The sequence below is a fragment of the Lepisma saccharinum genome, chromosome 27 (genome assembly GCF_977018435.1).
Source record: "Lepisma saccharinum chromosome 27, izLepSacc3.1, whole genome shotgun sequence".
Lineage (NCBI taxonomy): Eukaryota > Metazoa > Arthropoda > Insecta > Zygentoma > Lepismatidae > Lepisma > Lepisma saccharinum.
The window spans coordinates 40,027,006-40,040,212 of NC_139255.1; the positions used below are offsets into that span (position 1 = coordinate 40,027,006).

General features: G+C 38.6%; 1 protein-coding gene across 3 annotated transcripts in view; it reads right to left on the reverse strand.

Annotated features, from left to right (window-relative positions):
• Window positions 1–4,413: 4,413 nt before the first annotated feature.
• Window positions 4,414–13,207, reverse strand: part of LOC145980015 (uncharacterized) — a 38,006-nt gene continuing 29,212 nt past the window's right edge. For 2 of the 3 annotated variants that reach the window (XM_083112980.1, XM_083112981.1), the window contains exon 11: window positions 4,415–5,646. In XM_083112980.1, the coding sequence (XP_082969106.1) occupies window positions 5,530–5,646 (117 nt within the window). In that variant the 3' untranslated portion in view covers window positions 4,415–5,529. Of the gene's footprint in view, window positions 5,647–13,207 lie in introns of all 3 variants that reach the window. The other variant, XM_083112982.1, reaches the window with a different exon arrangement.

Sequence of the window (13,207 nt, forward strand, 5' to 3'; positions counted from 1 at the left end):
TTATCTTATTTTTATAATTAGATGTAAGCGAGTTACTAACTTTTCCCACGAAACTTACTTGTAGAAGTTCAATTAATTTCAGTGGTGTCTGCCACCATCTGCTTGGGAACTCGTTGCTTCACTGCTGGGTTGGTTTCCCTGCTTGCTACTAGGAGTGCTAGTGTAGCCAGTTCGTCTGATGCATACACCCAGTTTAAGTAGCAGTATCTATCCCACTGTGGTGCGCGGTGAAATTTTCCGTTGGGGAAGCAGATCCAGAAAAAATTAAGAAAACCAAGAATTCATTGCTTCTACATTGTACATTACAATGAAAAATTAGCACTCTACCTGATACTGTTTCCATGACGTCTCTAAGGGAACGTCCTGGCGCATTTCTTCGAATTTCAGTTGGTGTGTTGTCAACGTATTTAATGCAACAGACGATCGCGGATAATTGAAACAATTTTCAAGATTTTCACACATCCACTTTGGCACCACGTAGTTCTTTCCGTAGTAATATTAAACAATGCCAACACTAAAGTTTCTGAAGCAAACAAATATAAATTCATCTGCCTGAAAATCCATAACTTTTCACCTCGCAAAGTGCTTCAAAAAGTGCGACCGCGGCCAGCGAGTTTTACCAACTCTATTTGGCGGATGTGTGCATGGATATGTTAGCTGTCTTAATAGATCGAATGCTCGGAAACATTTATCTTCACATAGAATATGTCATCCGTATGTCAGCAATCATATTTTTGTGTTTCTCCTGTGTTTTGAAACTTTATAGTTTGAGTATACATTTTAACTAGCTTGGTGGATATGCTACATCGCTGACAGTATATAGTACACTTGGACACTTAATCGTGCAGTTTGCAACAGTGAGGACATCAGCAGACTTAACTGATTGCACTCTCGGCTTTCTTCCAGCCCTTACGGGTTGGAAAACAAACTTTGTCTCCACACAACATTCCCTCCCATTGGATCCGTCAAGGTGTCCGGGGCAGGGGCGCCGACTTGTCAAAATTATTGGGGGGGCTCTGATCATTGAAATAAATGAATGAATGACTCACTCCCTCCCTTTTTTTAAAAATAAAAATTATGTCTTCCTATAGAAGTTTTTAAGCAGCTATTATATTCCTCATGCAAATGAAATGTAACATGAAAAACATTTAGAAAATGTTTCAAAGTCTCTTTTATGTCTCTTGTGTCTGCTCATTTGTTTTTTAGATAATTAACATTTTTATTGAAAAGTATGTATTTACATTAAGAGGCCTGCCTAACAGTTTTATGCCGGCCTCTGTAGCCGAGCATGTTGGGTGGCAGACTCAACTCACTTTGATCCAGAGGTCTCGGGTTCGAGTCCCAGCGAGGGCATGTGAGTGTTCTAATGTCCACAACAGATATGTGACGGGTTATGTAACCTTAGTGTTGACGTACCCATAAAATAATGAATATTTACAATATTTAACAGTTTTATTTAATTATGCACATAAATGCTAACACAAATTGCAGGAAAAGAGTTGTACTTTTTTGTTCTTTCTACAATATTTTACTTTTGAAATTTAATTTTGCAATAATAAAAAAAATAGCATGTACACTAAGATATAAAGTGACATACACAACAAAAACATATGAACATGATTTAAAAATAAAGCAAAAGTTGCTCTATGCACTGGGATAATTCTTTATGAACTCATTAACGAGAGGTCTCAGGTCCAAATTATCAAGCACAGTTTGATGTATGTGGAGTACCACTAAGCTGCTTAGACTCTTCTGCCCCATTGTAGGTCTCAAATATGTCTTTAGTCGGCGAATAGCACTGAATGACCTTTCGGCTGTGGCGGTCGTCACTGGCAACTTCAGGCAGTAGCTCCTGAAGGGTGCGGTCTTCCAAAAGAAACTTCCTTATGTCACGCTTGGTAGTTAGAACCACTTTCTTTTGTTTGCGATATCACCAAGCATGGACATGTGTAAAGAGAGCCTATCGGCATTAAAAAATTCGCGAAAGAATTCTCGCATTTGCTGAATTTGTTGTGCAACGGTTCACAGCTGAGATGCATTCTTTCTCTACGGCTGTTACTTTTTGTAGTCCTGTAGATTCATGTCCTGGTTTAACACATGATTTTGCTGTGTCACACACGTCAGTGTATGTTGATTTATAATACTATTTTGGAGTGTAGAACTTGAGGTTTGGCAGCATCAAGATTTTCAAGTCTCTTAGGGACGTGACGTTGCCGGGGCAATTCTAGCTCATCGAGGCTGGGTTTGCCCTCTGTGCATTTCTGCCAGAACTGCTCAAAATCCATTCGCTTTTCTTGAAATAGGTCAGTCAAGTACTTTAGTTTTGATTCCACTTCTGTAGCACCAATGCGTGGAGACTAAATCTTACAGTTTACCTCTTCTATTGGACCCAGCACATGGCAGTAGAGGGAGAGAAAGAAAATGTCTTGAAGTGAAGCATTTTCTCCAGGTATCCAGCACATTTTGATGTAATATCTTCTACAGAAAATTTCTCAAAAAAATTGAGAAGGTTTTCATAGTTCCTTAAGATCTGTTGCATACTTGAGGCTCTCAACGTCCACCAACGAGGGCAAAGTGGTCGCAGTCCAGTATGGCCAGCTTTCTCATTTACATTAATAATTTTCCTAAATATTTGCATTCTTTTAGGGGATTCCCAAACAATCTTTAACAAGTCGTTGGCTAAATTCATTATGTCTCTGATTAATATATGTATAATAGTAAATATTAATTATATACTTAGTATATAGTAATAAGTCGTGTGTTTTGCTGTCTCCGGTCATAGCCCCCAAAAGTTGATGGTTTAGCAGTCTCAGCCCCCCCAAAGTTGATGGTCTAGAACATTTCAAATGTGTGTTTAAAGTTAAGTTCATGTGGCACAATTCAGAGTAAACTTTACAAGAGAAGCAAAATAATACATTAGATTCTCTTAAGCAAAATTATTTGGAGGGCTCTGCCCCCACATCGTTAACATTGGGGGATGGCTCGAGCCCCCCCAAGCCCCATGGAGTCGGCACCTATGGACCGAGGTATTTTTCGGGCTCCTGGTGGCATTGCCAGGGTGATACTACGCAGATGTTTTGTCAACATGCCGAGAGAGGGTGTTGATGGCCCCATATCGGAAAAGGACGAACCTTGGAGGCTTGCAGGCTGATATTCTGTTGAGGCAACCCGGAAGAAATAATGAGAAACCAAAAGTTTAAAGAATTTATTTGTAACAGTTATGGTGTGTGCCACCACTGCTGGCCTTGCTGTACCGGAGTGCACGTACATGCTATCCCGGGTTATGTCTGGAGCAAGCAAACGAAAACAAGTCTCTGTGCAAGTAGTGACTCGAGAGGGATCGGGTAATGAACTCGGGAGAGGAGAGAAGTGAGTGTGGCACCATTTGCAGAAGCGCGCACTGCTTTGCTCCATCAACTCAAAGTCTCCCGTTCTCTACCGATATGCAGAGCTTTGCTCGACAGATTCCCTGAGATAGTGTGTAGTGGCATGCAGGGAAACAACAGGAATCGGAAGCCAGCCTAGCAGTGAAGCAACGAGTTCCAAAGTGGATGGTGGCAAAGGCCACAGAAATTAATAGAACTTTTACAAGTAAGTTTCGTGGAAAAAGTAACTCGCTTAAGTCTAATTATTATCAACCAGTCTTTTATTCCCAAAACATGAATTCTCAATTTTATAAGTAACTTATGTGAAGCCTTCTAGCATTTTAGCCAAAAAAGTGGTTTTTACGTCAGTGCATCATGTCTCATTGCTGTCATTATCTGGCAATCTACACCATAGTTTGTCGCGCGAGAACCAGAGGACCGTAACTCCAAAATGCAGTTTTAGGTTTTAACGTATCTCCTCTAAAGAGCTGTATTTGAAGTCACATCGATGTATCTCTAATCCTCAGGGGTAAGGTCGAGTCCTGTATCTCCAAATTACTAATTTCTTTACTACCCTAACCTAAGAATATATATCCTCCCTCCTGTCAATTTTGATACATTGGAGTTATGGTTCTCGCACAACACTTTTTTTTTTTTCAAGACTGCTAGTAATAAAAGAATAGTGTTAACCACGTGCCAAGGAAGGATCCCAACATGGCAGCTTTAACAGGAATATACTTGGAAATAAAAGATTAATTTTTTCACTGAACTGTTGTTAAACTCAGTTCAACTTCTACAATTCCAAGTAGAATGGGTGATTCTCTCAAATGACGAATGTAAAGTTTAATTTTTACATACATATCTGTATTAATAGTTTTTCTTGTATGTACGCATTGCTTGCATTATAGAATTATTTTCCTGTAGTTTACGGTTATTACAAGCATAAGAAAACAGTTTTTCTTTGTCACAAAGAAAAACTGTTTTCTTATGCTTGTAATAACCGTAAACTACAGGAAAATAATATCTGTATTAAGTAATACTTCTTTGGCACACACTGTATTTCACATGCACAATATTTCAACTGCAAAAAAGAGATAAAGTGAAGAATTACATGGAATAACATTACAAATAAAAACTTAACTGGTTAATTTCTATTGTTAAATTAAAATTAAATTAGGTTATTTAGCCTATGTTAATTGCACATAATTTATTGTATTGCCACAGAATGATATGGTTGAAATCATGCAGAAAAAAATGCCAGAAGTATTATTAAATACAAGCATGTTCACGCACAGTGTACACTATGTACTACATATGCACTGCATAGAAAATCTTGTGAAATAACACAAACATATATTTTTCAATTATTATTTTAAATCACAATCTTTTATCAGCCCACACCTTCAATACAGTTTAAATACTTAATACAGGTATGAAACATACATAGAAAAATATATATATATTATATATACATATTTACACAGAAAATTCCTGCTTAATATAAAGCACCTTTTGACTTTTCAATAGCTTTTTAAGCTATATTTGTGTGACCTTTCAAATACTTTGGTCTATTATTTATCAATTGTTTTTCACACATTGACAGTAATTTGTCATTATTCTGGCATAAAACCTAGTACATTTCATACAAAACAAAACCTTACTCTGTACAAAATTTATGCTCACATGTTAAGATTTCATTTCTATCAAACTTTTATCAACCATATTAACAAAATAACAAGACTTACAAGAGCTTCATTTAACACACAAATATCTTCAAGAACCTGAGACACCACAAAATCTGACCAGGGTGGGAAATATCACAGATGACTTCATAAAAAAACTTATTTGTAAACATTCAGAAAAAGTGCCTATATTGCTCATTATCATCATGTAAAGGTAAATTCATTACTTTACTGTTCATATAATTGGTGCATCACAAACGGCAAATGGTATTTAGGCCACAGAGATGGGTTTTTTCCACTACAAATATACTTATGTAACCAAAACTATGCAAGTTCATATGACCATTAAAACTTTTAAGTACAAAAAGTTGTAGTTACTTAAGGGCTTGTGCAAATGTTAGCATGGGTTTTATTAGAAATGTTCACACAGAAAATAAGGAATCACGCATTACCTTACATGTACAAAACTTTACAAAATGACTTCATGAAATATCATCTTCGGACACCTTAAATTTGAGATCCTCAGGTTCGTTCGACACACCAAGTTCTGCAACGTCTCCAGTTATTTGTTCTGGTTCAGTTTCTTGTGTCATTTCCATCTGTTCAAGAGAAAACAAAGAAACAGAAATATAAAAACTGCCAATGGTTCACTATGTGTCGCCCCTGTCAACACATGCTTTTTCAGGCACTAAACTATTCAATCTGTATTATATTAATCTATGTTGAAATCTTTTCTTTAAAAATGTGTTATTGTTAATGGGTAATGAATTGTTTAACTTAAATGTTGAAACTATAGAAATGTTAAACAACTATGTAATAACCATGGTAAATTGTAAACAACAATATGATATAAAAGAGCTAGACTTTTGCGAGTCTGCGGGACATTCTCCTGGTTGCCGAAAGGTTGATGATTCAGGGGACGTTGGGGAATATCTTGCTTCAATCTTCGGATTGGTTGGTGTACTTGTACTCCATATTTGGCGGATATTCACAAACCCAACTCTGAATAAGGTGTTCTCCTGCATCATCAAAAGACCAGGGTTATAAACTTCGGTATATCTAATAGGTCCAGGCCTACAAGTTATACCGGGTGAATTGTCTGTTTGAAAAAGTGTTTGTATAACATCGGAAGTTAAATAAATCTTCGAGTAAAGGATCTTAAGGATCTTTCATTTCAACCTTGCATAGGTGATAATTAAAAATAAATCCTGCACCACAGACCACGCAAGGGCTTGGTCCTACTAACCCTTAGAAGCCATTGAGAAGTCCGATAAAAGGGTTGTAACCGGACTGACATAAAGCCCTAAAAGGCAGAAGGTGCGTGTCAGTGATTTTTGGCGACCGTGACCAGGACCATCGAAGCAACCACCTGTGGATCTTCGTGGCCCAGCAGAAGAAGAAGAAGCCTGTTCCAGAAACTGAAGCAGAAGCCTGTTCCAGAAACAGAAGAAGAAGCCTGTTCCAGAAACGGAAGCAGAAGCCTGTTCCAGAAACGGAAGCAGAAGCCTGTTCCAGAAACGGAAGCAGAAGCCTATTCCAGAAACAGAAGAAGCAAAGATGATAGGTTCCCAGAGACCTTTGACCAGGCAACAAAAGGAGAGGCTCGTTTGCTGTACGAGCGAAGAAAAGAAGGAGGAAACCTTATTACCATGCTCCAGCTGCAACAGATACGTTCATGAAAGTTGCGCGCATAAAACCCGAGGATCTGACGTAGCAGCGGAGGTAGAAGTTAAATGTAGACAGTGCGTGGAAAAACAAGCTACGCCCACCCCAACAGATGATAGTTGGAGGGAAATGATGATCTCCTTTATGACGGATTTTAAGAAAGAAAAAGAAGCAGAAAAAGAGCAAAGATTAAAGGACAAGGAAGAAAATGACAAAAAGTTCGCATGTTTGGTTGAAACCTTGGGTGAAAGAGATGCTGAACAGAAAGCAGAAAGAGAAAGAGAACGAGAAATGAGTGACCAAAAGTTCGCACGTTTGGTAGAAACCTTGGGTGAAAGAGATGCTGAACAGAAAGCAGAAAGAGAAAGAGAACGAGAAATGAGTGACCAAAAGTTCGCACGTTTGGTAGAAACCTTGGGTGAAAGAGATGCTGAACAGAAAGCAGAAAGAGAAAGGGAACGAGAAATGAGTAAAGAAATGTTTGAAGATTTTAAAGTAAATCTAGGAAAAGAAATATCCGAAGCGATAGCTGAAATCCGAAAAGAGAGAGACGAAAAATATGAAGAACTAGTGGAAAGAAGGAGAGAAGATCGACAGATAGATGATGACCGTTTTAAACAACTACAAGAAGGGTTGAACCAAGAAATAACTGAGCTGAAGGAAAGTCAAAAGGAAATGTCCATAAATTTGGAGGGTGAAATAAGAGTGACAAAAGAGGCCCAAACTCAACAAGTTGAAATTATAAAAACGTTAACCTCAAAGTTGGAAACCTTACGACTAGGCAAGGAGAATAGGAATGAAGGGATGGAAACTCTGCCAAAGAAGATATGTGTAAGAACCTCTTGCTCCTCACGTTCTTCCAGTTCCGAATCTCCCGAACATTCTGAACCATGCCAAAGAAAGAAACGAAAAAGGAGTGGCGGAATGAGACGAACTAGAGATTACGCTACGGAAAAAATGGTAGAAGATAATTCCTACTTAAACCATTCATCCAATCGGATTCTCCGAATGTCTGACGTCAATTCCCTCACCAAGTTTAATGGAGAAATAAATTCAGTATCTGCTGAGAGGTACCTGGAAGAAATAAATACTTATATGGATTTAATGAAAATGCCCATGATGTACCGACTAAAGGTCCTTCCATCGCTAATGGTGGGTAAAGCCAAGGCTTGGTTTATGGCAAACGAAAAAAGATGGAAAACCTTTGAACATTTCCGCTCTGCATTTAAGAAGCAATATGCATCGCCTGAAGCAAAACAGAGGGAAATGAATACCCTGAGGAATAAACATTATAGCAAAGGTGCAGGGTTATCATTGGAAGAATATTGCTGGGAGGTATATGCAGCATACTGCAATCTGACAGAAACCATCAACCAATCAGAAGTGCTGAACTTAATTACTGGCCAATTACCTTCACGAGTGCGACAACTGGTACTAACTCGAGATCCCGCCAACATAGACCAACTCACGAATTTCCTGGGAAAGTTCGAAGCGTCTGAACAAATGGAAGGATGGAAAGCCGATCACCAACGAACTGATGAACGACGAAATCCTCAACCTCGTATAAGGAATCTAGAGCTATCTCGGAGGAATGGAGAAGAAGATAAGAGGTCCACACCGATCAACCAAAGGTTTAATGGTAATCTCAGATTCCAAAGGAAGGATTCCAATAGAAGGACATTCTGGAACAAGAACCAGAATCAAAGAAACTGGAACCAGTCTCGTAAGAAAGAATGTGGAATACAGACTGACGAAATTCCAGAAGACTGTGCTTTGAACCCTAGAGCACCTGTATGGGAAATTCCCTCCGCTATTAAAGCTCCTTCTTGGGATATTCCCTCTACCAGTCGAGCAAATTTAAACCAGAGGCCGTTGTAGATGAAGCTCTCCCTTCTACAACGCGACACAATCTTGATGTTTGTGAGAGCGAAGAAAACAAGCTAATGACTAATGAAAATTTAGATGTTTTATACCTAGATGTAAATTCTTGTCCAAATTCTGAAGAAGATAATTTGTTTAATGTTTTCGAAGTAACTGGAAATTGCAGCAAAAAGCCGGAAATTCTAATAGAAGTTTTAGGATTAGAAATAAGATGTACCTTGGATACGGGAAGCGAGTGCACTGTCATGAATTATAATGTTTGGGAAAGGCTCCGAGAGAGATTACCAGGCTTGAAATTGCAAAGATGCCCAGGAATAAGGTTAAAGGATTTTGTTGGACATGAGAGGTCCCGAATTGTGGGATACCGAACCATTCTTTTTGAGATTGCAGGGCACACTTTTGAAGACCAAGTCTATGTGGTAAAGAATTTAGAGGCCGATTTGTTATTCGGATATCCTTTCTTCAAAAGATACAAAGTCAATTTAGATGCAGGTGCAAACAAATTATATCTAACGGTAAAGGGACAAGTCGTGGAAGAAACTTTGATTCCAGGTAGTCATGGAAATAGTGTTGAAGCAATGGATGATAAGACTTCGTATGTAAAACTATTAGTGACGGAGAAGGAATCTCAGTTAAACAAGTGGTCCGCATCCGAGGAAGATATAAAGAAGAAAGCATTTGCTCCAGAATTGTTAAATCAAAAGGAGAAGGAGAAGCTATTTCGAATATTAACTGGGTATCGCCCTATATTCTCTGACAAACCAGGACTTGCAAAAAACCATACCTGCGAAATTTTGTTAAGCACCAACCAACCAGTGTTTTCATTACCTTATCCTATTCCGATGTCGAAACGTGAAAAATTAGAAGAAGAGTTAAAAAAATGGAATGAATGGGGAGTAATTCGAAATTGTAACTCTCCTTACATGAATCCAATGCTAGTGGTGGACAAACCCGACGGATCAGTAAGACCCTGCATTGACTTCAGGAAATTAAATAAAACAATTATAGTCCCTAAAAGTACGGTGCCGCGACTTCAAGAAGCTCTACAAAAGTTTCAGGGTAAAAAATATTTTTCGTGCTTTGACCTGGCTTCAGGTTACCTTCAAGTTCCTATTAAACCAGAGCACCAGAAGTTCACCGCCTTCTCCTACAAAGGTCGAGCGTGGTGTTTTACCAGGATGCCATTCGGATTATCGAACGCTGTAGCCATTTTTATGCACACGATGCATAGCCTTTTTGAGCCTTGGACAGAAGACTTTCTCACTGTCTATATAGACGATCTTCTCATTTTTGACGCAACTCTAGAAGAACATTTTCAGCACATACAATTCGTATTAGAAAAGTTGCAGAGTGAAGGATTCACTATAAAGTTAAAAAAATGTGAATTTATCAAACCAGAGATAAAATACTTAGGCCATCTTGTGTCAGGAAAGTGCATCAGGATAGATCCCAAAAGGGATGAAGCCATCTTAAAATTTCCACGTCCAAAAACGAGGAAACATCTGCAACAATTTCTAGGTTTAGTTAACTGGCGACGTAGGTTTGTAAGAGACCTAGCATCAAAAACTGCCGTTCTAGAAGAACTACTAGAAAAGGGTAGCCAATGGGAATGGGACAACCTAAAAGAAAGAGCTTTTCAGTCACTAAAGCATGAGTTAGTAAAACTTCCTGCATTAGCTCAACCAGACTTCCAACAGCCATTCCAGCTGATGTGCGATGCCTCTGGCATTGGGCTAGGTTCAATATTGTTCCAAGAACAAACGGAACAAAAGGGAAACTTAGAAGATATTAGTATAATTCAATATGCCAGCAGAAAGTTAAAACCAGCAGAGAAAAATTACACAACCCAAGAGATAGAATGCCTAGCCATCATATTTGGGATTGAACATTTTAAAGTATACCTTTACGGCACAAAGTTTAGGATCTATTCTGACCACAAAAATCTGGTATGGCTGGAGAACAGTAGAAATTGGAATGCTCGATTAACACGGTGGGCTTTAAAATTGCAACAATATGAATATGAGATAATCTACATCCAGGGGCAAAACAATGGGATAGCAGATGTTCTTAGCCGATATCCTGTTCCTGAAGATCAGCCTACCGAACTAACTCGAGAGTGCCAGACTTATAATGTATGGAGTCTTATAAAACCTTTGGAGGAACTAGAACTAGACAAATGGAAAAGGGAACAACAGGAAGATCCATTTTGTAAACTTAAGCTAGAGGAGGTCCGAAGTAACAATGGAAGCTCAACCAAGTATAACTTACATTACGACTTACTGTTCTTCCAAGGAAAGAGTGGACGGAAGTTTAAAAGATTAGTAGTGCCTGCCCAGCTAAAAGGAGAAGTACTAAGGTCCGAACATGATGATACTGGACATTTTGGTTTCAACAAAACTTACAAGAAGATTAAAGATAGGTTCTTTTGGGAAAACATGAAAATGGAAATAGCCCAGTATATACGAGAATGCTTAACTTGTTCTAAAAACAAACCGGATAAAAAAGGCCTATCCAAACAAAAATTAACCACCACAAATCGAAAGCCTCATGAAGTATTATCCATTGATTTGATCGGAAAACTACCAAAATCCTCTTACTATTACTATCTGCTCACTATGATAGATGTCGGAAGTAGGTTCATGATGGCATATCCACTACGTACAGCTAGCACCAGGGAAATAATAAGTAAATTAGAAAACGGATACTTACTTCATTGTCCTAAGCCGGAGTATATACTGTCAGATCGAGGAAGTCAATTCACCTCGAAGAAATGGTATGAGTTTGCAAAAAAACACTCGCTTGTAGCAGTTCACACCACTCCTTATCACCCTGCGGGCAACATTGTGGAAAGAACGAATCAGGAGATAGTTAGGTTAATTAGGACCTTTTGTCATAATTCCCATCAGGATTGGCACAAATTTATATCAAAAATCTGTTGGATATTGAATTGCTCTGTGTCAGGAGAAACTGGGTATGCTCCCTTAGAGCTTTTCTACAATAAACCGGTGCAGATTAGTATTTTGAAACAAATAAATTGGCCATAAAACGATGGTTTTCAAGATCTACCGTGGAAGGATAAACTTTTCCATGCTCAGGCTAATAATCTTCGAAGAAAGGAACAAAGACTACAAAAGAGCAATCCTAGGGCCTATGAGTTACTTAAAGGGGACTTGGTGCTAAAAAAGTCACACAAGCTGAGTTCCGCTAAAGATAATGTTATTTCCAAATTTTTCGAATGTTTTACTGGACCATTTATAGTGAAAGAGATCAGAAACAATGCCGCGGAATTGCTAAACCCATGGACTCAAGAAGATTCGGGGAAGGAAAATTTCCAAAATTTAAAAAAGATAAATTGCACTCCTGAGAGGAAATCGGAACTACTGAGGTTATGGAAACCATAGCCATGGTAAAGAAGATGTTTAAAAAACAAAAATAAATAACGTAAACTTGTATTTCTTTTTGTTTTTCTTGTTGGGGAACGCTATGTGTCGCCCCTGTCAACACATGCTTTTTCAGGCACTAAACTATTCAATCTGTATTATATTAATCTATGTTGAAATCTTTTCTTTAAAAATGTGTTATTGTTAATGGGTAATGAATTGTTTAACTTAAATGTTGAAACTATAGAAATGTTAAACAACTATGTAATAACCATGGTAAATTGTAAACAACAATATGATATAAAAGAGCTAGACTTTTGCGAGTCTGCGGGACATTCTCCTGGTTGCCGAAAGGTTGATGATTCAGGGGACGTTGGGGAATATCTTGCTTCAATCTTCGGATTGGTTGGTGTACTTGTACTCCATATTTGGCGGATATTCACAAACCCAACTCTGAATAAGGTGTTCTCCTGCATCATCAAAAGACCAGGGTTATAAACTTCGGTATATCTAATAGGTCCAGGCCTACAAGTTATACCGGGTGAATTGTCTGTTTGAAAAAGTGTTTGTATAACATCGGAAGTTAAATAAATCTTCGAGTAAAGGATCTTAAGGATCTTTCATTTCAACCTTGCATAGGTGATAATTAAAAATAAATCCTGCACCACAGACCACGCAAGGGCTTGGTCCTACTAACCCTTAGAAGCCATTGAGAAGTCCGATAAAAGGGTTGTAACCGGACTGACATAAAGCCCTAAAAGGCAGAAGGTGCGTGTCAACTATTAGGGATGCACAAGTATTACTCGGCTAAATGTCCATGACTATTTTCATTATTTTTTCTCTCTAACATTAGGCCAAAACATGCCTGCTCAATAAAGTTTATTCCATTCTATTCTTGCATCTTATGTACAGGGTTAGCCTAAATGATTCATCGAGTTGCAAAGCACTGTCGATTTACAAGTATATGACGTACAAAGACGGGTGATACATGAAAAGACAGATACACTCACCAAGTTGAAGCAGCCCACCTCGTGGCTCGCGTGCACGCTAGATGGCAGGCCTGTGGTTTGGGTGATGTTCCTCTGTTGCCACCATGGCCCCCCAGGTCGCCAGATCTCACGCCATGTGATTTCTTCCTGTGGGGTTATGTTAAGGACAAAGTTTATGAACCCCCAATGCCAACAACGCTGCAAGAACTGCAGGAACGCATTACTGCTGCTGTGACGGACATTGG